Genomic DNA, 24,703 nt, shown 5'->3' with positions numbered 1-24,703 from the left:
AATACATGACTCCTTGGTGAATTTGATCCACCATAGCCAGCGTGGCAGGTGGGGCAGAATCAGACGCGAGGTTGCGTCTAAGCACCTTAGTCCAATCCGCGAAAATAGGTTTCAGCAAGGAACCCGCTACCATGTAGGAATGGCGGGCAAGAGACTCCAACCTCCTGTCCGTGGGATCCCGGAACACCGGGGTGTCCTCAGTGGGAATCAAGGTAGCCTTGTTTAAGACGGCCAAAGTGTGATCCACCTGTGGAGGCACACACCAGCGCGAGTCCGTAGCCGGCGCAAAGGGATAAAGCAGTTTAAACCGACTAGGTACCGTGAATGGACGTTTTAAATTGCGCCACAGTTCATTCACAGTGTAATGAAATTCAGCGGGGCAGGGAAAAACCTGCGCCGACTTGCGGGTCCTGTGTGTACCAAATGAAGACACAATGTCTGGAGGAGGAGTGGGCTCTTCCTCCAAATGTAGTGTTTCTTTCACAAAAGAAATCAACTCATCCATAGTCGCGCGTTCTTCAGGCGACCCCGGGGGAGAATCATCAACCCCCTCCACCTCCGCCTCCCCCTCAGACCCCAGTGGGTCCAGGGATGAGCGAGACCCTGAAAAGGGCACGCCTGCCACAGCAGCCACATCACCATCTGAATCAGAGGAGATAGATAATCTAGGCCTTTTCCTAGCAGTTCGTTCAGCCATCAGCACCTCCATTTTGGACACTAAAGACGCCACTACGGCGGCCAAATCAGGTATAACAGGGGGTACAGTAGAACTGGGGTCCCCCCACCAGGGCTGCAAGGAATTTGCTGTCCTGAGACTCTATTGCCCAAGTTATATAAAAAAGTGCAATAAAAGGTACTGGCCCTTTAAGATCGCTGCGGAGTGCGCAGCCCACCGCTATATGTACAGTGAACACAGACCCCCAAAAAGGAGAAAAAACTGAGCCAGCAAGGACAAAACAGAGAGTTATGGGAGAGACAGTCTGCAGAGCCCCCACAGAGTGTTACCACAACGATCGCTGCTTCAGAGGAAAAGGAAGTGAGATCATCAGAGGCTGAACTATAAGCTGCAAGACCCAGGGAAAATGGCTGCCCATAGAACTGAATGGGAGGCTTCGGCAAGATGGCCGCCGAACATGTGCTCGGAACGATCGTTCTGCCACACACAAGATGGCACCGGATGGCGCCAAAACAGCATGCAGTTAAGCCCACAGTGAAGCCAGACATGCTTGCCCATACTTAAAATGGCGGACCGCACGGTTTTTACCCGCTGCAGCCGCCGCACACACAGTCTGCACCCCCAAAACACTGCAGTGACACAGGGGAAGGGGCCCCCAAAACCACACAGCACCGCAGCGCATGTAAAAGGAGACCCCCGCAGGGATCGCATCAGGGAGCCCCCCACAGGCACAGACATGGGGAATACACAGCAACACAGGACTGCCACCCCAGACAGAGGCCCCACACAGAAAGTACTTACCTGTATCGGACGGCGTGGGGTGCCTCTATGAACGGAAAGCCGCTGTCCTCATCTGACAGGGAATACCGTTAGCCAAGGACAGGACACTGCAGATGTGTCCAGTGAGGTAGCCAGCTCACAGGCTGCATCCCTGCTGCGAGCAGGGATGGGTCATTCATAATGCCAGGACGAACACATGGCTGAACGCTCGATGGCGGGCTGGGGGTCCCTCTGACCCGGAGAACCAGGGTGGTCAGTCCGATTCCCAGCTCCGCAAGAATCCATCTTCATCCGAAGATCTGACTAAAACTAAAGCTGACAAAATGAACAGCTAGTAAAGCAAAGAAAAAAACTGACATTTTCAAAGAAAATCAAATAAAAAAGATTAGAAAGGCTGAGACTGTAGCCCCAGCACAGGGAAGCCTAACTACTCCTGACGCTAGGCAGAAACAAACTGAGTTGGGAGGGATCACTGCAGTGGGGTATTGACCAGTGGGACAGCCCCATGGGTGTGTCTATGCTAAATGCTTTTGTTCTTTTGACGAAGTCTTATGCCTAGCTACTCCTGCGGAGCGGAAGTCAATACCCAATAGTGATGACTTAGAGGAGGCGGCGAGTGTCGGAGGACGCAAGAGAAAAACCGACTCTCCCCAACATGGACTGCTGTAAAGAGAGAAATCTATATATACAAAATAGAATGTAGAGACACAATTTACAGCGGTTAGAAAAAAGAATCACCCCCTTTTAAAATAATTACATTTTGTTGCTTTACAGCCTGGAATGAAGGCAGACACAGTTTTTGCTTTATCCAGCCGGTATTTACTCAGTGCAATTTAGAACATCCAAGTGAAAGATATAACACCAACATGTCAGAAGAAAATAAAACAAATTCAAAAACAGAATCACTGAGTTGGAAAAAAGATCACCCTCTCGTGTCAGTATTTTGTTGAATCACTCTTTGCGTTAATTACAGCCTTTAGTCTGTTCGGATATGTCTCTACTAACTTTGCACATCTAGACTTTTCAATATTTGTCCACTCTTCTTTGCAGAACTGCTCAAGTTCAGATAAATTTGATGGTGACTGTTTGCGGACTGCAGTCTTCAAGTCATTCCACAGATTTTCAATGGCCTTTATATCTGGGCTCTGATTAGGCCATGCAAGTACAATCACCCTTTTCTACTTCAACGACTGTATCATAACTTTTGCTGTGTGCTTTGGGTCACTGTCATGTTGGAAGGTAAACCTTCCCATTGACAAATTTCTGGCAGAGTACAGCAGATTTTCCTCAAGAATTTGATGGTCATTTTAAGGGGAGTGATCTTTTTTCTAAATCAGTGATTCTGTTTTTTATTTATTTTTTTCTGACATGTTGGTGCTATATCTTTCACTTGGATGTTATAAGTTGCACTAAGTTGCAGTAAATTCAGCTAGATAAAACAAAAACATTTCAGGCTGCAAAGCAACAAAATTTGATTGTTTTAAAGGGGGATGATTCTTTTCTATACCCACTGTAACAGGGTTTTTTCTTTTAACTCTCTACTGTATAAAAGCAACTCTTCAGATACCAGTGTCATGTAAACCACTAAATGTCAGTTAATTTAGGATTTTTAACTGACAGCATGCTACTGCTGATTACAATATCTGACTCACCAGGAAGGATTCAGTTCACCAAACATACTGGGGTATAGCATGGAAGTCTCTCTTTGTATGTAGTCAGCCAAACAATAGTGAGGGGGATGTTTTTTTAATTTTACTACTTCTACTGGCATTGAGCTTTCTACACCAGGACAACACTGCTTTGGATGATTGTGAGAGGGGCTTTGATTTGCCATTTTACATGTAAGTGCATTGAGGTATTTTAATAAAATGTTTATTAATATTTACAGTGAGCACTATGGTTTGTCATGTGTATTTCTGAGCCTGGAGATTAGATGTTTTCTGTGGATGCTTGACCAAAACAGAAGTTTTTCTGGGCTGTTTAGTCCCACAGACAAGTAATCTGGCCTACATATACAGGCTAGATCTGGCCCCTTACCCTTGGTCCTGGTCACCTCTGGGCTGTGGTGCATGACACATGCTCATTTGACCTTTGTATGGAGGGTTAATCCAGACGGTGAGCATTTGCCTTTTGGGGTTGGTGGAGGTTTTATTTCTTGGGAACACATCTAATCACGATTGAAGAGTGAAATTTTGTTTGCACATCTTGAACGTGCAAATGTATATAGGGACTTACTTTACATAGTGTCACATATATAACTTTGGAGATTGTGTCATATATATAAATGTATTCTATTTATCTTTGTTCGATTTGCTGCAATAAATTCCTATTAAGATGTTTTAGTTTCAATCTTCTTATCTTTAACAAATACAGCGCAATTTTTGAATGTTCATAATCATGTTTGCGTTGTTGGTGGATGGTGCATATTTGGCTGCACATATGCATGTCTACATTGGTATGATTTGGTCATTTGACACTTGCTGAAAAAATACTGGATTTTTGTTCAATAACAATTCTTGCTTCAGTAGTTTGGAACTGGGGTTTAGGATCTGTTAGATGTTTATCAGTGGATTTTCTAGAGCATGTAGTGGCTGTCTCGAAGGATAGGACTTCTCTACTAAAACCATGTATTATTGGATATCAAAAAGATTTTTCATTATGAAATAGTTGTCTGTACCTGTAGAGATCAGATTCTAGCAAAGTCAGCTGACGAGCTATTTCAATTGGATGTAATGTAAGAAGGTCAAAGTTTTCTATCTGTCCAGGCCTACTAATGTGCCATTCAATGGGAGGTGGCAAGCTTTCAAAAGTTATATTGTGGCTAGGTCCATTTGCTTGGGCCTGTTTTTTTCGTAGGATGATCTTCGTTATGGATTCCACCCATTTTTTCATAGCTTTTCCTATAAAAAAACAAGTGTAACGTCAGCATGGGTTTTCGTTTTTAACCTCTGTAATTTTTTTAAACTTATTAGCCACCCTATAAACAAAACCCTGACATTTCAATGTAATTTTTAATATTAGAGAGCATTAATATACACATTTTTTTTTTTTTAATTATTTCCCTTAACCTTTTCTGACCCAGACCCAGACTCCCTTTAATAGGGTCTGTACACCCGGAAGTGGGATGGATCGGTGATCATGTGAACACTGTCACATGATCGGGAGACGGTCCTGCTGGCAACTCACCATTGGTGGGAACCGACAGTTCGGGCTCTGTGTGGGAAACATGCTATCAGCACCTCCACACAGCCGCCCAGTGACGCATATTTGTGGTGTGTGGGCGTTAAAGCCCACCCTTTTCCTGCTGCACATACAGGTGCATCTCATAAAATTAGATTATCATCAAAAAGTTACCTTAGATTGTAAGCTCCTTGAGGGCAGGGACTGATGTGAATGTGTAATGTATATGTAAAGCGCTGCGTAAATTGACAGCGCTATACAAGTACCTGAAATAAATAAAATAAAATAATAAAAAGTTAATTTATATCAGTAAGTCAATTCAAAAAGTGAAACTCTTATTTTGTTATAGATGCGTTATACACAGGGTGATATATTTCAAGCATTTCTTTATTTTAATTTTTATGATTATGGCTTACAGCTAGTGAAAACCCAAAATTCAGTATCTCAGAAAATAATATTACATAAGACCAATAAAAAACTGATTTTTAGTACAGAAATGTTGGCTTACTGAAAAGTATGTCCATGTACAGTATAGTTTGCACTCAATACTTGATTGATGCTCCTTTTGCGAGAATTACTGCATTAATGTGGCATGGTATGGAGGCTTATGAAAGCCCGGGTTGCTTTGATAGCAGCCTTCAGCTCGTCTGCAATGTAGGTTCTGGTGTCTTTCATCTTCCTCTTGACAATACCCCACAGAGTCTCTATGGGGTTTTGGTCAGGCGAGTTTGAAGGCCAATCAAGCACAGTGATCCCATGATAATTAAACCAGGTATTGGTACTTTTGGCAGTGTGGGCAGATGCCAGGTCCTGCTGGAAAATTAAATTAGCATCTCCATAAAGCTGTTCAGCAGAGGGAAGCTTGAAGTGCTCCAGAATTTTCTGGTAGAGAGCTGCGCTGACTTTGGACTTGATAAAACACAGTGGGCCAACACTAGCAGATGATATGGCTCCCCAAATCATCACGGACTGTTGAAAAACTGGTTGGCTATGTTTAGCCTCGGGGACTTGTTTTTTTCTGCTTTTCCCACCCCTCATTTTATGGCACTGCTTTGGGACGTCCCTACTGATATGCATCAGAGACTGCGTCCGTCAAACGATTTTTGACTTACTGTAAAATCCTTTTCTCTTAAGTTCATTAACGGACGCAGTCTCTGATGCATATCAGTAGGGTTATACTGCCCCCTACAGGAGTAGGACACTAGGCAGAAAAAAAGTTCTGGCTATGCCTATGGGCAGTCCCAGGGGGTATACCCTCTCTCTTCCTGCATAGGATGTCAGTTTTGTATCAAAGCAGTGTCAGAAATAATACCAACCCAACTCAAAATAGAGGGGCGGGTACTGCATCCATCAATGAACTTAAGAGAAAAGGATTTTACAGTAAGTCAAAAATCCAGTTTTCTCTATCGTTCACTGACAGACGCAGTCTCTGATGCATATCAGTAGGGAAGTCCCAAAGCAGTGCCATAAAATGAGGGGTGGGAAAAGCAGAAAAAACAAGTCCCAAAGGCTAAACATAGCCAACCAGGCACCACAGGACTCATCAGAACAACAAGATGAGGCCTACCTGAAACAAACAGTAAACACCCTCAAGGAAGACCAAGAAGCCCCCTAAACAGTAGCCTGCAAAACTTTGCGGCCAAAAGAGGCATCAGCAGATGCCAGCACATCCATCTTATAACATTTGGTAAAAGTGTGAACAAACGACCAGGTAGCCACCTTGCAAACCCGAAGCACAGATGCCTGATGGTAAAAAGCCCAGGAAGCACTAAGCGCCCGAGTAGAAAGCGCCTTAACAGGGAAAGGTGGAACCTTACCCTTAATTGAATAAGCCTGCACAACTGTCTGATCCATTTGGAAATAGTCGCAGCAGACTCAGGCAGCCCTTTCTTTGGACCATCTGTGAGTACAAAGAGCAAATCGGACTTTTGAAAAGACTCAGTCGTCACCAAATACACCCTGATTGCCCGAACCAAATCCAGAGTATGCAGCGCTAATTCCATAGGATGTTTTGGCTTAGGAAACAAAGAAGGTAACACAATTTCTTCATTTAAGTTAAAACTGGAAACCACCTTCGGAAGGAAGTACGGATCCGGATGAAGTACCACTTTGTCCATGTGAACCACCAGGTAGGGAGAACGACAGGACAACGCCGCCAGTTCCGATACCCTGCGCGCATTAGTGATAGCCACCAAGAAAGCCCCCTTCTGGGATAAGGTAAGCAGAGGAATCTCCCGAATACTTTCAAAGGGAGGTTTTTGAAGAACCGACAGCACCAAATTAAGGTCCCAAGGTGGCAACGGAGGTCGCAACGGAGTTACCAAGTGTCGCAACCCCTGGATGAAGTTACGCACCAGGGAATGGGTGGCCAATGGCCTTTGGAAGAAAATTGCCAAGGCCGAAACCTGACCCTTGATAGTACTCAAGGCCAACTTTTGATCAACCCCCTGTCTAAGGAAAGCCAAGATCCAAGCCACTGAGTAAAAGCGAGGGGGAGCCCCAAGAGACTCACACCACACAATATATAAGACTTCCACGTACGATGATAAATCTCCCTACTTTCCTCACATTAAGCAGAGTGGGTATCACTGAAGCAGACAATCCCCTGTCCTTCAGCACCTGGCTTTTAACAGCCAAGCCGTCAAAGCCAGCGACCGTAAAGCAGGATGGAAGATTGGCCCTTGAGACAGTAATTTCCCCTGAGAGGAAGTCTCCAAGAAGCATCTGCGACTAGCCTGACCAGGTCGGCGTACCAAGCTTGGCGAGGCCAGTCAGGTGCCACTAGAATGACCGGAATCCCTTCCGCCTCAATCCTGCGAAGAAGTCTTGGCAGCAACTTGAGAGGAGGAAAGGCAAACATCAGCTGATACTGACCCCATGGGGCCACCAGCACACCTGCGGCATCTGCCAGAGGGTCCCAAGGGGCGGGCCACAAACCTCTGTACTTTTCGGTTGACCCAAGATGCCCACAGATCTACATCTGGAGTGCCCCAACGAAGGTAATCCGCCTGCCAATATTCCACTCCTGGAATGTGAACATTCAGGAGTAGCTGATACAGAGAGCTGGAACAAAGCGTTCCGCCCAACGAAGGATGCCTGCCACTTCCAGGGCCACAAGGACACTTTTGGTGCCCCCTTGGGTATTGACATAAGCAACGGCCATGGCATTGTTCGATTGAATGCGCACTGGACAACCCTGCAGGTACTCAGTCCAGTGGACTAGGCAAAGCCGGATCGCTCTCAGCTCCAGAACATTGATCGGTAACCTGGATTCCTCCAGGGACCAGACTCCTTGAGCAGACAACCTGCCAAGAACTACACCCCCCCCCAATTGTCCAATAGGATTTCCCTTGCTTGGGCATCGGGGACCAAAGCCACCAGATCAGGGACTCCTTGGTCACCTGGCTCAGCTGGATCTTAATGTCCAGGGAATTTGGGTTCTTGTTCCATTTGAGAAGGATTTCCTTCTGGAGGATCCTCGTGTGGAATTGAGCAAAGGGGATCACCTCGAAGGATGACACCATCAGTCCCAGAACTCTCATACAGGTCCGAAGGGATGACAATTTGCTGGACAGCAACAGCTCAACCGAAGTCTGGAGCTTTTCCGGAGGAAGAAACACCCTGGCTGAGGACAAGTTCAAAGTCAGGCCCAGGTAGTCCAGTCTCATAGAAGGGACCAAGGACGACTTCTGAAGGTTCAAAATCCACCCGAACTCCTCCAGAGTTCTCATGGTGATTTCCAAATTTGTTTCCAGCACCGTAGGAGACTCTGCACGGAGAAGCAGATCATCCAGGTAACCCAGGACCAATATCCCCTGCTGCCACAACAGCGCCAGGATCGGAGCCAACACCTTTGTGAAGACCCGAGGAGCACAGGCGAGACCAAAGGGCAACGCCACAACTGAGAGTGATCCTCTCCCACGGCAAAATGGAGAAACCTTTGGTGTCCTGCACAGATTGGGATGTGAAGGTAGGCATCTTTGAAGTCTATGGAGGCCAGGAAATCCCCCTGATGTAGGGAGGCCACCACCCTGCGGACCGATTCCAACTTGAATTTCTGAACTCGCACAAAGCTATTTAGTGCTTTCAGGTCCAGGATTGAACGCATCTTGCCTTCCTTCCTGGGAAGCATGAAACGGTTTGAATAAAAGCCCTGAGAAAGTTCAGCACACGGAACCGGAACTATTACCCCCTGTTGTACCAGGTCCTGAACTGCCCTAGAGAGCGCCAGCAAGCGATTCGTGGACAGTCGCACATTGGAAGGAAAAAACTTTTCCGGAGGGACGGATCGAAACTCAATCTTGTAACCAGACCGTATGACCTCCTAAACCCATTTGTCTGGTATCTGGGATAGCCACAGGTCCAGAAACCAGCAAAGACGTCCCCCCCACCCCAGATACGGGTGAGGGTGCACCTTCAAGCCGAGGTGGTCTTGTCTGCAGGTCTAGAGAAACCATACTTTTGTTTACCAGACCAAGGTCGCTTGGAACCAACTGAGGGAGCCTTGAAGGGCTTTGCCTTATCGACTGACCCTGAGGGACGAAAAAACTTCTTGTGCGCTGAAAAGAAGGGACCCCGTCTGCGACAAGGATCCTTACCCTTGTTAGCCTGTTGAAGAAAGGTACTCTTCCCCCTTGTGAGACTCCTAATGATGTCATCCAGGTTAGCTCCAAACAGGCGATCTCCTTGAAAAGGCAGATCAGTCAAGGCCTTCTTTGAAGTCTGATCTGCAGACCAGCACTTTAGCCAAAATATACGCCAGAGGATCACTGTCGAAATCAACAGTCGACCCAATATGGGAGCAGTGTCCAGCGCGGCATCGCAAACAAATTGCAGCCTCTGCACCAACTGGTCCAACAGCTCCTCAAAGGCAAGAGGGAGAGGTTTTCCCTCCAAGACACGGCAGAGTAACTTAGCCCATTCAGTCAATGCTTTCGTAACAAGGGCAACCGTAAACACCGGTCTCAGTACAGACCTCACCAGGGAGTACAGATTGCGCGCCACAGACTCTGCCTTCCTATCCTCCGGATCCTTAAAGAACGGGGAATCCTCCACTGAAATCACGGTAGCTTTATTCAGCCTGGAGACCGGAGGGTCCACCGTAGGTGGCAGTCCCCTTCTTTATCAGGGACTCCTCAAAAGAGTAGCATCTAGCAATCCACTTAGGCACCCCAGAGGAACACTTTGGGCGGTCCCATTCTTTTTTGAGCATGGTGTCAAAATACACGGGAAAGGGAAAAACCTTTGCCACTCTTGATTGCTTGTGAGTGCCAAACGTAGCCTGTGCCTCAGTCGCAGCTGCATCCCCCATTTTTAGTGTCTCACGCACAGAAACAACTAGTGTGTCCATCAGCGCCTTATCTTGCACGGCAGTGGAGGTAGAAATGTCATACTCACTCTCAGAGGAGACAGGGTGCGAGGTAGCGGACCCGGCAGGGAGACCTGGGTCTGCGGTGGCTGAATCAGACTCAGAACCTGAGACATCAGATAAGACAGGTAGGCGGAGGGCGTTTCTTAGCACCCAGACCCTTTAAAGGCCACCTCTACCCGGGACACAAACGCTTCCAGGACCGCTGAAATTGCATCTGTAGACAGCTGGGGTCCAGAGGGCCCTTCGGACTCCCCAAGGGGACACAAGATCTGTAGGGTCCATATTGCACCAGGGGAACCCATCAGCAAAGGCTGAAAAAAAATGACACAAAAAAGTTTTTTTTTTTTTTCAAAAAGTCCCACCACACTACAGCGCCCCCGGAGGTTAGGCAAGCGCATTGGAGACCCCCAGCAGAGAGAGAGAGACCCCCAGACTCACTGTACCCAGAATCAGCAGGAGGCCCAGAATGTCTGCATAGCACGTGTCAGCAGCAGCTCGATCCAAAAAAGGAAGGATCTGAGAAACAGCCCAGGGTATAGGGAGGGGCTCCACCCCCCAAAAAAAGTCTCCAGGAACTCTCAATGTGATTCCTATAGAGAAAACCACGGCAAAATGGCCATGCCGGGTGTACCAAGGTGACTGCCAATCTCCTCAGCACATGAGGCTACAAGAAAATGGCAGCCCCACACAGCCTGCGGAGCAGCTGAGGACCCTCATGGGGACCCCCCAGACTCCAAAATGGGATCGATTGGCAGGTGGGCCCTGGAGAAACAGGTAGAGACCCCCCCCCCGCATGATCATTCGTCTGGCGCCGACGGAGCACCCCCCGCCCCCACATCCGGCCTGGAGTGTTGTCCCAGCCCCCGTGAATAGGCCCAATAGCACCCAGTGTGAGAAGGGGGGGTAGGTAGAAGAGAGGGTGCATGACACGACAGAGGGGAACCGGGGAATGTGAGGGTCCAACCATCCCAGGGAGGGATCCGCATCCACCCCAAAATCTGTCATGGGTAGAGGGGGGAACATTTACTCACCATACCGGAACAGGCGACAGAATCCCTGACAGAACCCCTCTCCGCCAAAGTGGGGGGGGGGGGCTGTCGGCCAAATAGGAACGCTGCAACTCTGGCCTAGACCCAGCCGTGGCGACCTGGCGAGACGTTTAACTCGCGGGCCAGTCCCCGTGCAGTGGGACTATGTCGCAGCCGACACAGCGCAGAGCTAAGGTCTGCGTGCACTCGCTGCCTGGCTGGGGTGACCACTGGATCTATACATCCAGCCTCTCGCCCAGATCCGGCATAGTTGCTTGTAGATCTCACAATAAAAAAATCCGGGAAAAAAAATTATCTAGAAAAAAAACATTGCCAGGAACAGAGATCCCAACTAGGCCCTTACTCCTAACTATGCAGATTAAAACTGACATCCTATTCAGGAAGAGAAGGTATACCCCCTGGGACTGCCCATAGTCATAGCCAGAACTTTTTTTCTGCCTAGTGTCCTACTCCCGTAGGGGGCAGTATAACCCTGCTGATATGCATCAGAGACTGTGTCCGTCAATGAGCGATAGAGATATTTTGCATTTCATTTAGAAATCAAGGTCCCAGAGTCTGAAGGAAGAGTAAAAAGGCACAGAATCTAAGTTCCATGAGGTCCAGTGTAAATTTTCCACAGACCGTGATGATTTGGGGAGCCATGTCATCTGCTGGTGTTGGACCACTGGGTTTTGTCAAGTCAAAAGCCAGTGCAGGCCTCTACCAGCACTTCACGCTTCCTCTGCTGACCAGCTTTATGGAGATACTGATTTTATTTTCCAGCAGGACTTGGGACCTGCCCACACTGCCAAATGTACCAATACCTGGTTTAATGATCATGGTATCACTGTGCTTGATTGGCCAGCAAGCTCACCTAATCTAAACCCCATAGAGAACATGTGGGGTATTATCAATAGGAAGATGAGGGACACCAGACCAAACAATGAAGACGGGCTGAAGGCAGCTATCAAAGCAACCTGGGTTTTCATAACACCTCAGCAGTGTCACAGGCTGATCGCCTCCATGCCACGCCGCATTGATACAGTAATTCATGCAAAAGGAGCCCGACCCCAAAGTATTGAGTGCATACTATACTGCACATGGGTGTACTTTGCAGTAAGCCAACATTTCTGTATTAAAAATCCTTTTTTTTTTTTATTGGTCTATTTGGTCTATGTAATATTCAAATTTTCTAAGATACCAAATTTTGGGTTTTCACTAGCTGTAAGCCAAAATTAACAAAATTAAAAGAAAGAAATGCTTGAAATATATCACTCAGTGTGTAACGCATCTATATAAAATGTATGACTTTCACTTTTTGAATTTAATTACTGAAATAAACTAACTTTTTGATGATATTCTAATTTTATGAGATGCATCTGTATGTGTTACGTGGATAGCAACAGGATAAAGAGGTATTAAACCAAAAAACGAAATACTGCAGCATGCCAATTAGACCTTACACAGATTAGCCATAACATTCTTTTTTTTTCCTATTTATAATTTTTATTTCGTCTTTCAGCAAAGCAGATAATGAAATTAACAGAGAAAAGTCTCCAAGGTAAACTTAAAAAGAAGAATACAAGACTTGTAGCATTGAAATCCAAAGGAAATGAACTCCACAATAACAACTTAGCCTGGATATCATAGTAAGTTCCAAGGATTCAGTGTACATATGAGGCCACAGTTTTATTCAATCGCATATGGATTTCCTGACCCTTTATATTTTTTAAATGAGCAGAGATCCAGTAAAGCGATGCTTAAGTTAGAAGGGCTTATTTTCCAAAAAACTGTATAGGGGGTCTAGAGTGACCCCAAAAAAATAGGAGAAGAAAAAAGATAAAGGGAGGACAGGGTAGTGTGAGAGAATGTGAAAAAAAGTGTGGGGGGGGGTGGCAAGGGACACTGAGGATTAGTGTGTGCGGGGGGGGGGGGGGGAGAGACTGGAGGTCACCAGCAGGCCCAGGAATGTGCAAACGATGACCTCTAGGTAGGTGTAGCCTGAGTTCTGTCCCCTGATTAGGGTGGTTAGATGTGAGGCGTAGTCCTGAGAGTATTGTAAAGTGTGCCACTAATAACACATTTTACGGAACTGTTCATCTTTATGTTTTATAGCCGCTTGTAGGCGTTCCATGTCAATCTTGTTTACCCCTTCTATCCATTGAACAATTGTTGTTGAGTCTGTGCTTATCCACTCTTGCGAGATGCAGATTTTGGCGCCATGGAGTAACTGAATCAGGATGGATCTTTTGTATCTGTGCCTCGAGAGTGGAATAATGTGTAATAGGAACGTAACATTACCATCACCCACTTAAAGTGTTACTAAACCCACAACAGTAAAATCAGTCTATATACGCAGTAAAGCATGCTTGTTATACTCACTGTGGAACCTAAGTGGTTAATCTTTTGCATTGTGTATTAAGGCTGTTTGATCATGTCTCTCTGATCCTCCTCTTCTTTCACTGTATCCAAAAAATAACCTGATATTTACAGAGCCAGGGGACAGACTGCACATGTTCAGTTTGGTGTGTATTGCTAAACAGTTTTTTTTTTTTCTTGGAAGAGTGCATGTGATCAGCACAGGGCCAATCAGCATGGTCCAGATGAGAATGAAAACTCCTCCTACAAGCTTTACTAGCAACTGATACAAGTCATAAGGCTGCTATATATTGCTAATGAGAAAAGGTATATTTCCATTTAGATTTACTAAAATAATTGCATTTCCTTGTTCTGCGTACTGTGGGAGACCAGATATAGTGAATTCAGGTTCTGGGTTTAGTAACACTTTAATATTAAAATTGTCCCCCCTATTCCTGCCAAAACAGCCCTGACCCGTCGAGGCATGAACCAAAAGTATCATCTACATAAATGGCAAGACCCAAGGTTTCCAAGCAGAACATTGCTCAAAGCATCACACTGCCCCACCAGCTTACCTTTTTCCCACACTGCATCCTGTGGTGCAATCTCTTCCACAGGTAAGCGATGCAAACACACACACACACACACACACACACACACACACACACACAGGGCCATCTACATTTTGTAAAAGAAAACATGATTCCTCAGACCAGGCCACCTTCTTCCATTGCTCCATGGTCCAGTTCTGAAGCTCACATACTCATTGTAGGCACATTTGGCTGTGGACAAGGGTCAGCATGGTCATCCTGACCAGCCTGCGACTACGCAGCCCAATGAGCAACAAACTGAGATGCACGGTTTGTTCTGACAGCTTCCTATCCAAATCAGCATCGACTCTTTCATTAATTTGAGCTACATCAGCTCTTCAATTGTAGGAGACCGCCCATGACTCTGTCATTGGTTCACTGGTTTTCTTTCCCTGGACCATTTTTGGTAGGTCCTGACCACTGCAGACCAGGATCATCCCACATGAGCCGCAGTTTAGGCTCATACTTACATTGGTCCAAGCTGGAGTAATGTAACAATGCAAGACATCCATACCTGGAAATGAGCTTTAAATATGGCAACATGTATATATGGTTACTACTGCAGTCCTAGGTGTACTAAATTGATATCTTTCAGGATATGTAAAAGTAAATAATGGCCTTTCTAATGTAGTCATGAAAGGCAAATACTGACCTGGGCCCAAAGTGGTAAAAAATTACAATGTAAGCTACAAATGCAGAAATACCCTGAACAGCCAAAACTATCTAAGAAGCACTGTCACTATAAAAAATGTCACAAAGTCCTCTCAATTTACCAAAATTAAAGCTCTACATCATTTTTGAAACTAAACCAAGCATTGAGAGAAACCTTTATAGATTGATACCGAAGGTCTGGAAAGCGGAAGACCTGTCATAGCTTTTGACAGGCTGCCTGCAGCAAGGCTGGATGCTGCACCTGAGTGTGCAGTAAAAAGCCAGGAAGGATGCATTGCAGCTGGATGGCTCTGTGTGCATGGTACCCAAGGGTCCATGCAAACTGGGCGTAAAAAAAAATGTTATCGTTAGTTCACCGGTAACTGTCTATGAACCCTTCCAGGAAGGCCTACATATGAGAGATTGTGGCTCCACCCTACAGGAAACACAACTAATTTGCAGCTGTTAAAAGGTCCCACCCATACCTTGGGCTTCAGTAATACAAAAGTAGTTTCCAACCGAAACCCTAGGGATACAGTTATATAACTTATCATTACTATACGAATAAATATATAACCATATATACACATTTCTTATAACTCACCACCACCACATCAGGGCGAGATGTAGGTCGGCCGTCCTGGAAGGGTTCATAGAAAGACCGTTACCAGTGAACTAACGGTAAGTTTTCTCATTCCACCCTTCCAGGACGGCCTACATATGAGAGGATAATAAAGGAATCCATACCGACTTAGCTTAGGGTGGGACCACTGCCTGTAAAATCTTTCTGCCAAAGGCAAGGTCTTATTGAGACAGTACTTCCACACAATAATGCTTTTGGAAGGTATCTTGACTGGACCAGGTGGCTGCATGGCGGATCTGTTCCCAGGACGCTCCAGCTCTTTCGGCCCAGGATGTTGCCAGGGCCCTTGTAGAATGTGCTTTCAGCTTTGCTGGGGCAGGAATACCTGAAATCTTATAAGACATGTTAATGGCTTGCCTGATCCCTGTAATCCTTTCCTTGGTCCAGAATGTAGAACCAACGGGTGATTAGATCTCCTAAATCTTTTGGTCCTTTCTAAATAGGTGAGAAGACACCTTCTCACATCTATACAATGGAATTTCTGTTCCTTTGCACACTTAGGTTTCTCACACAATGAGGGTAACACTATCTCTTGCTTTCTATGAAAGGAAGAAGCTACTTTAGGCAATGGATCTGGTTTCAGGATCACTCTGTCTGGGAAGATTAACATAAAGGGCTCCTTTATGGAAAAACTTTGCAAGTCCCCAACTCTTCTGGCTGTGGTCACTGCCAACAGAAAAGTTAATTTAACAGACAACACATTCAGGGGAACCTTATCTAAAGGTTCAAAGGGTTCACTAGATAATGCCTCTAGTACCCTAGTTAAATCCCATGCTGGGAAATTAATCTTGTTAATTGGGGTAACTCTTTCCCTTGCTAACAGAAATCTTTTAATTAAAGGTTCTTTGGCAAGTCCTTTATCTAGAAAAACAGAAAGTGTGTGTTAACCGCCACACCCTTATCTACCCCATCCTGTAAAAACTCCAGGATCATAGGGATGGAGGCAGAGGAATCCTTCTTCTGACTCTGCCAGGTACAGAATTTTTTCCAAACTTTGGAATACATTTTTCTTGTGACAGGTATCCTACTAAGGAGGAGCGTATCAATGACTTTATCAGAACACCCTTTGTTCTTTAGAATTTGGCGCTCACTAACAAGGCTGTCAATTGAAAAAATTGAGGTCTGGGGTGAATAAATGGTCCCAGTAGTAACAGGTCTGGACTCTCTGGGAGTTTCCAAGGGGCTGATGTTGACAGGGCCATCGGTGTTGCGAATCAAGTCCTCTTGGGCCACCAAGGCGCAATCAGAATGAGACTTAGGTCTGGAAATCCGCTGAGTTTCTGTAGAACTCTCGGAACCAGAGTTAGAGGAGGAAAGGCATATGCTAGTTTGAACTGCCATGGCTGTGCTAGAGCATCCAGGCCCAACATGTCCCTCTGTTGTGATAGGGAAAAGAACTGGCTTATTTTTCTGTTCTGCCGAGTGGCAAACAGATCTATTTCTGGATGACCACATTTTTGAACCAGAAGCTGAAACACTCTGGGATTCAGCTCCCACTCTGTTTGCTTGATGGAATGGCGACTGAGGAAATCCGCTTCGCCATTGTCCTTTCCTCTTATGTGTACTGCTGATAGAGAGATCACTCTCTGTTCTGCCCATAACAGTATCTCCTGGGCTAACCTTAACAGGGTGTCGGACCTGGTCTCTCCCTGATGGTTCAGGTAAGCTACTGTTGTAGCATTGTCTGAGCATATCTGGATCTCTTTCCCCGATATGTCTTTCTCGAATGCCCTCAGGGCTTCTCCTACCACTTTCAGTTCTCTGTAATTTGACGAGGCCTGACTTACTTGGGTCACCCAAGTGCCCTGGGCATGAGCTCCTTCTAGCAGAGCTCCCCACCCGCAGGTGCTTGCCTCTGTGGTGATTTTTAAGGGTCGCCACTGTGCCCAGAGTCTGCCTTTCCTCAAATTTTGAGGAATTGTCCACCACTTCAGGGAAGATATTACCTGAGGGGAAGAATCACTTTCCCATCTACTGAATCCTGTCTCTTGTTCCAAGAAGAGAGGTGGAAGAACTGAAGCTCTCGTGAGTGGAGCTGAGCCCACTCTACTGCTGGGATGCAGGCTGTCATCAGACCCAGTATTCTCATAATCTGTCTCCTGGAGCACAGAGGAAGAAAAAATTCACTTTTTACTGCAGAGACCACTTTTTCCACCTTTTCTTCTGGGAGAAATAGCTTTTGAGACTTGGAGTCTATTTGATAGCCTAGATAGGTTTGAACCTGTGCTGGCTACAATGAGGATTTCTCCACATTTATCAGCCACCCTAGCGTCTGTAAAACAGTTAACACTTTCTGGGTGTTTGCACTCACTTGTTCTGCTGTACTAGCAAAGATCAAATATCGTCCAGATAAGGGACTAGTGTTAGGCCCTGTAAGTGCAGGTGGCCTACTGCCTCCGCTAGGACTTTTGTAAAAATCCTTGGACTGGCAGCCAAGCCAAAGGGAAGAGCTCTTTTTTTTTTTTTTTGAAAATTTGTTTTTATTGAATTTTTGCACAAAAAAACAGACAAGACAATGCCACGCAGGGCAACAACCATAAACAGTGACAACAGGTCAAACCCCTCCCACACCACGCCCCACCCCAGGCTCCATCCAGCACGTCCAGTGGAAAAACAAAGCATCCATCAGTAATAGAGATACCCCTCAAGACTGCTCCAATTATCCAGTAGCAAGGTCATAGAACATTCTAGATTAGTCCAGCACAGAGCCCACTAGCAGCAACCCCATGGCTTAGTCAATAAAAAAAAAAAGGGAAGAGCTCTGAACTGCCAATGGGCAGGTGCCTTCCTCTGTGACCACTGCGAATCTCAGGAATGCCTGATGTTCCAGATTAATTGGAATATGGAGGTAGGCATCTCTTAGATCTATCGTGTTCATAAAAATGTCTTTTAACAGATTTTTTCTGACCGCATAAATATTCTCCATTGAGAATTTTTTGTACATTAGGTACTTGTTTAACTTCCTGAGGTTTATAAACAATCGGAATTTCCCTGAGGGTGTTGGCACCACAAATATGTGGGAGTAAAAGCCTTGGAAGGCCTGACTTAGTGGTACGGGGGTAATTACCCTCTGCTCCGCTAGTTCTTGAACCCCCTTTAACAGGGTTTCCCTTTTATGTAAATTTTTTGATGGATAAGTTAGTGTTATTTCTGCCACTGGCAGAGAGGAAAACTCCAGTCTGTATGCTTCCCTGAATAATCTGGAGCACATAGGGGCTGGTTGAGAGGTTTTCCCTTTGGGGAACAAAATTGGATAACCTGCCCCCCACCCTGACGCTGGTGTCATTTGGTTTCGAGGGGGTTGGCCCCGGGCTTAAGGAACAGCATGTTAGACTTTTGCTTGCCTCTTGCGAACCCTGTTCTTTTGGCCTTCCCCTAAAAGGTCTTTGTTGTCCTTTGTCTTGGGAGTTACGAAAGCAATATCTCCCTACTTTCTCTTAATGGGAAACCTCTTTCCTATTTCTGAGGATCTGGATAAAACATCATCCAGGCCTGAGCCAAACAATAAGGCCCATTCAAAGGTCAAGGCACAAAGGCTCAGTTTGGAAGAAATGTCTCCTTCCCAGGCTTTCACCCAGACCGTTCTCCTAGCAGAATTAACCAAGGCTGCTGTTTTTGCAGCGGCTTTAACCACTTCCACTGCTAAATCCGCCAAGTAAGACACTGCTTTCCCAATTACAGACAGGGAGTCTAGGATGTCTTGAGACCCTCCACTAGCTAAAACCCTCTTAGTGAGATCCTTAACCCAGAAGTCAGCATTTCTGGCTACACAGGTATCTGCTAATGCAGTAGTCATATTACCAGAATTGGCTACCCAAGCCTTTTTCAACAAGGATTCGGTTTTCCGATCCATGATATCCTTAATGAACCCAGCATTTTCAAATAACAGATCTGATTTTTTTGAAAGCTGAGCCAGGGGAGTGTCCAATCTAGGGTTTTTAGTAAACTCTTCTAACTCCTTTTCCAGGACTTCGGCCTGATTGGAGCGCTCATAGGAGAGCTTCATTCCTGATGAATAATATTTTCTAAGGATTGGTGAATTGGAATAACCCTAGAGTGGGTTTTCTCCAGGCCCTTATACATCTTATCCTGAACAGAGCATACTTTAGCAGGCGTAGGAATCCCTTCCGTGGTATATACTCCCTTAAGGAGTCCTTCCATATCATTCAGGGAAAAGAGGCTCTTGCTCCTTTTGGAGCTTAGCCTATGCTCACTGTCAGAGACTTCAGTAGAGCTAGATGAATGCTCTGTCTCCTGAGTCCCAGCCAGACTAGTCCCTTCTCCTGGATCTTCCTCATCCCTTGCCTGTGCAGAGGGGATGTCCTGGGAAGCTGTACAGGGGGCAAAGGGACCTGTCCTAGGTCCCACACTCTCCTGGGATGACAGACTCTCTCTTGGCATGTCTACAGACTGCACTGAACTTGGCGGAGTAACTGTTGCAGTCCTAAAAGACTCAATAGTTGCTACCATCTCCTCCTGTACTGATCTAAGGAAATCCTTCATTAAAACAGAAGCCTCTTGTGCAGCTAGCTTGTTTAAACATGTAGGGCAAACAGCTTTGTTGTAATGCCTAGGCAGTCTATCCCCACAGTTACCACACTTCCTAGACATGCTTGTGCTGGTTGAAGTGGTGGGGGGTCTTGTAGGGGCCTCCTGGGCCGAAGACAGACCTGCAGTGATAACCAGAGAGAGGAAGAATCACCATCTCATTAACCACAATTACATAAGTACACAGACACAGTTAAAATTAACAGAGGCTGTCAGCAAGGAATAAAGAGTCACGCTATCCTATATAACAATAGCAGTGGACCCCCACAGAACGGAGAATCACTTACCCGGTCTCTCGCTGTCATTCCTTGCAGCCACCTGTGGTACCGCTTGTTCCCCTACAGGATGCGATGCGGTGGTCTTTGTCTCCCTGGGGGGTTACCCCTTAGCAGCCGGATGGTCCGCCATTCCTGCCGGCTTAGCACGCGGGTCTGGCGTCTCCTCCATGCCTGCGTTAGCTCACTCCTCCCCCCTTAACCGGAACTTCCGGTATTCAGAACGAGGCTTGCAGCGCTTCTTCCGGCGGGAGATTTGAATTTCCTTTAGCGCTTACCAAGCATAGGAGAGCTTATGGAGGAGACTATCCTGTGGAGTCTACCAGGACTTCAGGTATGGAGGGCCCTTCTTTACTTAAGGAAGCCGACTACCTGGCAAGCATTTTGGCGACCTGTAAGTTTCCTTTTTCCCAAGGAAAGCAGATAGGGAGGCAATTTAACAGGGTTTCCCCAGATACCATCCGTATTGCTCTTACAGGGGTAACTATTAGACAATCAATTGCTTTAAGGTCAAAGAAAAAAAACAAACGTTCCGGTGTAGGTTGGAAACACAACTGAACAGTTGTATACACTGTCCAGCAGGTGGTGCTGTGGAGCAGAGGAGCAGAGCGCGGGATCAGAGGCTGTCAGGGCGTGCAGGAGAGAGGAGTGTGTTGTGCGTGACCGACCGACCGACCGACCGCGTGTGAGTAACCCCCCCCCCCCCCCAGGAGAGCAGCGGCGGGGAGCGGCGCTCGAACCCCCCCCAGAAGCGAGCGGCAAGCGAGCGGCAAGCGGGTCGGGACCCCCCCCTCTCTTATCGCGGGTGGCGAGCGGTACAGTAAAACCCCCCCCCCCTTTTTTTTTTGCGGCGGGCGGCGAGTGGTGCGGACCCCCCCCCCCCCCCCTGACAGAGAGGGAGCAGAGGAGACTAGCGGAGCAAAGGCTGACCGGGAAGTGACAGAGGGAGGCGGGTGCAGAGCGGAGACTGACCGTCTGAGGGAAAAAAAAAAAAAAGCCAGGAACTGCTAGAGTCAGACTTAAAGGGACATACACTAGGTAAGTAAGACTGGTGACTGAGATTGTACACTGACTGAGGGTGTAGTGTAGTACCTGAGTACCTGTGAGTACCTGTTACTACCTGAGTATCTGCGAGTACCTGAGTATCTGTGAGTATCTGTGAGTACCTGTGAGTACCTGAGAATCTGTGAGTACCTGTGAGTATCTGTGAGTACCTGAGTACCTGTGAGTACCTGAGTATCTGGGAGTATCTGTGAGTACCTGAGTATCTGGGAGTATCTGTGAGTACCTGAGTATCTGGGAGTATCTGTGAGTACCTGAGTATCTGGGAGTATCTGTGAGTACCTGAGTATCTGGGAGTATCTGTGAGTACCTGAGTATCTGGGAGTATCTGTGAGTACCTGAGTATCTGTGAGTACCTGAGTATCTGTGAGTATCTGTGAGTACCTGAGTATCTGTGAGTACCTGAGTACCTGTGAGTACCTGAGTATCTGGGAGTACCTGTGAGTACCTGAGTATCTGGGAGTACCTGTGAGTACCTGAGTATCTGGGAGTACCTGTGAGTACCTGAGTATCTGGGAGTATCTGTGAGTACCTGAGTATCTGTGAGTACCTGAGTATCTGTGAGTACCTGTGAGTACCTGAGTATCTGTGAGTACCTGAGTATCTGGGAGTACCTGTTACTACCTGAGCGTTGTGCGTCTGACCGGGCTGTGCGACTCGGGGTTGTGCGTCTGACCGGGCTGTGCGACTCGGGGTTGTGCGTCTGACCGGGCTGTGCGATCGGGGTTGTGCGTCTGACCGGGCTGTGCGACTCAGTGTTGTGCGTCTGACCGGGCTGTGAGACTCAGTGTTGTGCGTCTGACCGGGCTGTGCGACTCGGTGTTGTGCGTCTGACCGGGCTGTGCGACTTAGTGTTGTGCGTCTGACCGGGCTGTGCGACTCAGCATTGTGCGTCTGACCGGGCTGTGCGACTCAGCGTGGTGCGTCTGACCGGGCTGTGCGACTCAGTGTTGTGCGTCTGACCGGGCTGTGCGACTTGGTGCTGTGCGTCTGACCAGGCTGTGCGACTCAGCGTTGTGCGTCTGACCGGGCTGTGCGACTCAGCGTTGTGCATCTGACTGGGCTGTGCGACTCGGTGTTGTGCATCTGACCGGGCTGTGCGACTCGGTGTTGTGCGTCTGACCGGCTGTGCGACTTAGTGTTGTGCGTCTGACCGGGCTGTGCGACTTAGTGTTGTGCGTCTGACTGGGCTGTGCGACTTAGTGTTGTGCGTCTGACCGGGCTGTGCGACTTAGTGTTGTGCGTCTGACCGGGCTGTGCGACTTAGTGTTGTGCGTCTGACCGGGCTGTGCGACTGAGGGTTGTGCGTCTGACCGGGCGGTGCGACTGAGGGTTGTGCGTCTGACCGGGCGGTGCGACTCAGTGTTGTGCGTCTGACCTGGCTGTGAGATTGTGAGTGTTGTGCAACTGAGTGTCAAGTGAGTGGAGCGGAATACCAGAGGGTGAGAAGGTAGCGTTAGGAAGCCAGGAAATAGCCACATAGGATAGGCTTAAATAGCTGAATCCCCATTAGATTAGATAGTAGGTACAATGCCCGGCGGGTGTGGAGATGCGACTCGGTGTACATCTTGTGATATGTATGCGTTCCTCGGTCATGTGATCGAAGGCGAATACAAATGTGCAAAATGTGAGCACGTTGCTTCCCTGGAAGCTCAGGTCCTGAATCTAGGGAAGCAGCTGGCAACACTGAGAAGAATGTCCATACCGGAGGAGAGCCAGGATTGTACCAATCAGGTGCAGGCAGGGGTCTGCACAGAGGTGGGCGGAGTATTGGAGGTGCAGGCATCAGAGCAGAGTAGAGGGGTGACAGTTAGGAGGGGTAGAAGGGAACAAGGCAAGGAGGCTGATCCTGGGCTGGAGCACCCCAATAGATACGCCCCGTTGTGTGATGTTGGGGAAACCAGTCAGGGACCAGCATTGCTGGAGCAGAGCGACGCCCCTAGCTGCCAGGGGAAGAACTCCTCCAGTGAGGCTGGGAGAAAGGGAAAGGAAAGACAGGTGCTGGTGGTAGGGGACTCAATTATTAGAAGGGCAGACAGTGTAATCTGTGACCAAGACCGTGTGCGCCGAACAGTCTGTTGTTTGCCGGGCGCTCGGGTTCGGCACATAGCGGATCGGGTGGACAGATTATTGGGTGGGGCTGGGGAAGACCCAGCTGTCATGGTACACGTGGGTACCAATGACATAGGCAGAGGAAGACGGAGAGTCCTAAACGATTTCAGGGACTTAGGCGCTAAGTTGAGGACTAGGACCTCCAAGGTAATATTTTCCGAAATACTACCTGTACCTCGAGCCACACCAGAGAGGCAGCGGGAGATTAGGGAAGTTAACGAGTGGCTGAGGAGCTGGTGTAGTAAGGAGGGTTTCGGGTTCCTGGAGAACTGGGCCGACTTCTCAGTCGGTCACCGGCTCTTTGGTAGGGACGGATTGCACCTAAATGGGGTGGGTGCAGCCGTACTGGGTGCGAGGATGGCCGAAAAGTTAGAGGGGCTTTTAAACTAGGGAATGGGGGGGAGGGTACAGATGTAGAATTACCCAGTGGAAAGCAAGTTTCAGAGGGCAGAAATGGGGGCATTAGCGATAGGGTGTGCGGAGCTCCTATACCCAGGGTGGGTACGGGGAAAAATCAAGAGAGCAGCCTAAAAACATCAAAAGAGGATAAATATAACCGATCAAAATTACGAGGTTTGTATACCAATGCCAGAAGCCTGGCCAACAAGATGGGAGAGCTGGAGCTGCTGATATTTGAGGAGGACTTAGATTTTGTGGGGATAACTGAGACTTGGTTTGACAGCTCTCATGACTGGATGGCGTCCATTCAGGGGTATTCCCTTTATCGCAGAGATAGAGAAAGTAAAAAAGGGGGAGGGGTATGTTTGTATATTAAGAACAGTATACAGGTAAATATGAGGGATGATATTAATAATGGAGCTATGGACGAGGCAGAATCCCTATGGGTAGAGCTTCAAAGGGAAGGCACGGCGGGGAAGGTAATATTGGGCGTATGCTATAGGCCCCCCAACCAGAGGGAGGAGGGTGAGGCGGACCTCATGTTACAGATAGGATTGGCAGCAAGGATGGGAAATGTCATTATAATGGGGGACTTTAATTATCCAGATATAGACTGGGCAGAAGGAACCGCACACTCAGCCAAGGCTCGGCAGTTCCTAAATGTTTTGCAGGACAATTTCATGGGTCAGATGGTGAATGCACCGACAAGAAGCAATGCGGTACTTGACCTACTGATTACCAACAATACAGACCTGATCACGGATATAGAAATACGGGACAACTTAGGGAACAGTGACCATAGGTCAATTGGTTTCAGTATTAATTACAGTAATAGGAAACACAAGGGTAATATAAGGACGCTGAATTTCACAAGAGCCAATTTCCCTAAACTGCGCTCGCTGCTAGAAAATATCAAATGGGATAGAACCCTGGGAACAAAGAACACGGAGGAAAAATGGGAGTGCTTCAAGAGCATACTTAACAAGGGAGTGGGCCAGTGCATTCCACAGGGAAATAAATTTAAAAGAGC

At 47.3% G+C, this 24,703-nt stretch overlaps 1 protein-coding gene across 1 annotated transcript in view; it reads right to left on the bottom strand.

Moving 5' to 3' along the window:
* SOS1 (SOS Ras/Rac guanine nucleotide exchange factor 1) overlaps window positions 1-24,703 on the bottom strand; it is a 628,878-nt gene that overhangs the window by 217,705 nt on the left and 386,470 nt on the right. Inside the window, exon 14 of the mRNA XM_082249445.1 lies at window positions 4,134-4,356. Coding sequence (XP_082105571.1) covers window positions 4,134-4,356 — 223 coding nt within the window. The remainder of the gene's footprint in view (window positions 1-4,133; window positions 4,357-24,703) is intronic.

The sequence above is a fragment of the Pelophylax lessonae genome (assembly GCF_965119305.1).
Source record: "Pelophylax lessonae genome assembly, chromosome: 3".
Lineage (NCBI taxonomy): Eukaryota > Metazoa > Chordata > Amphibia > Anura > Ranidae > Pelophylax > Pelophylax lessonae.
The sequence above is the reverse complement of the archived record's forward strand: the minus strand, read 5'-3'. Positions and strand labels throughout refer to the sequence as shown.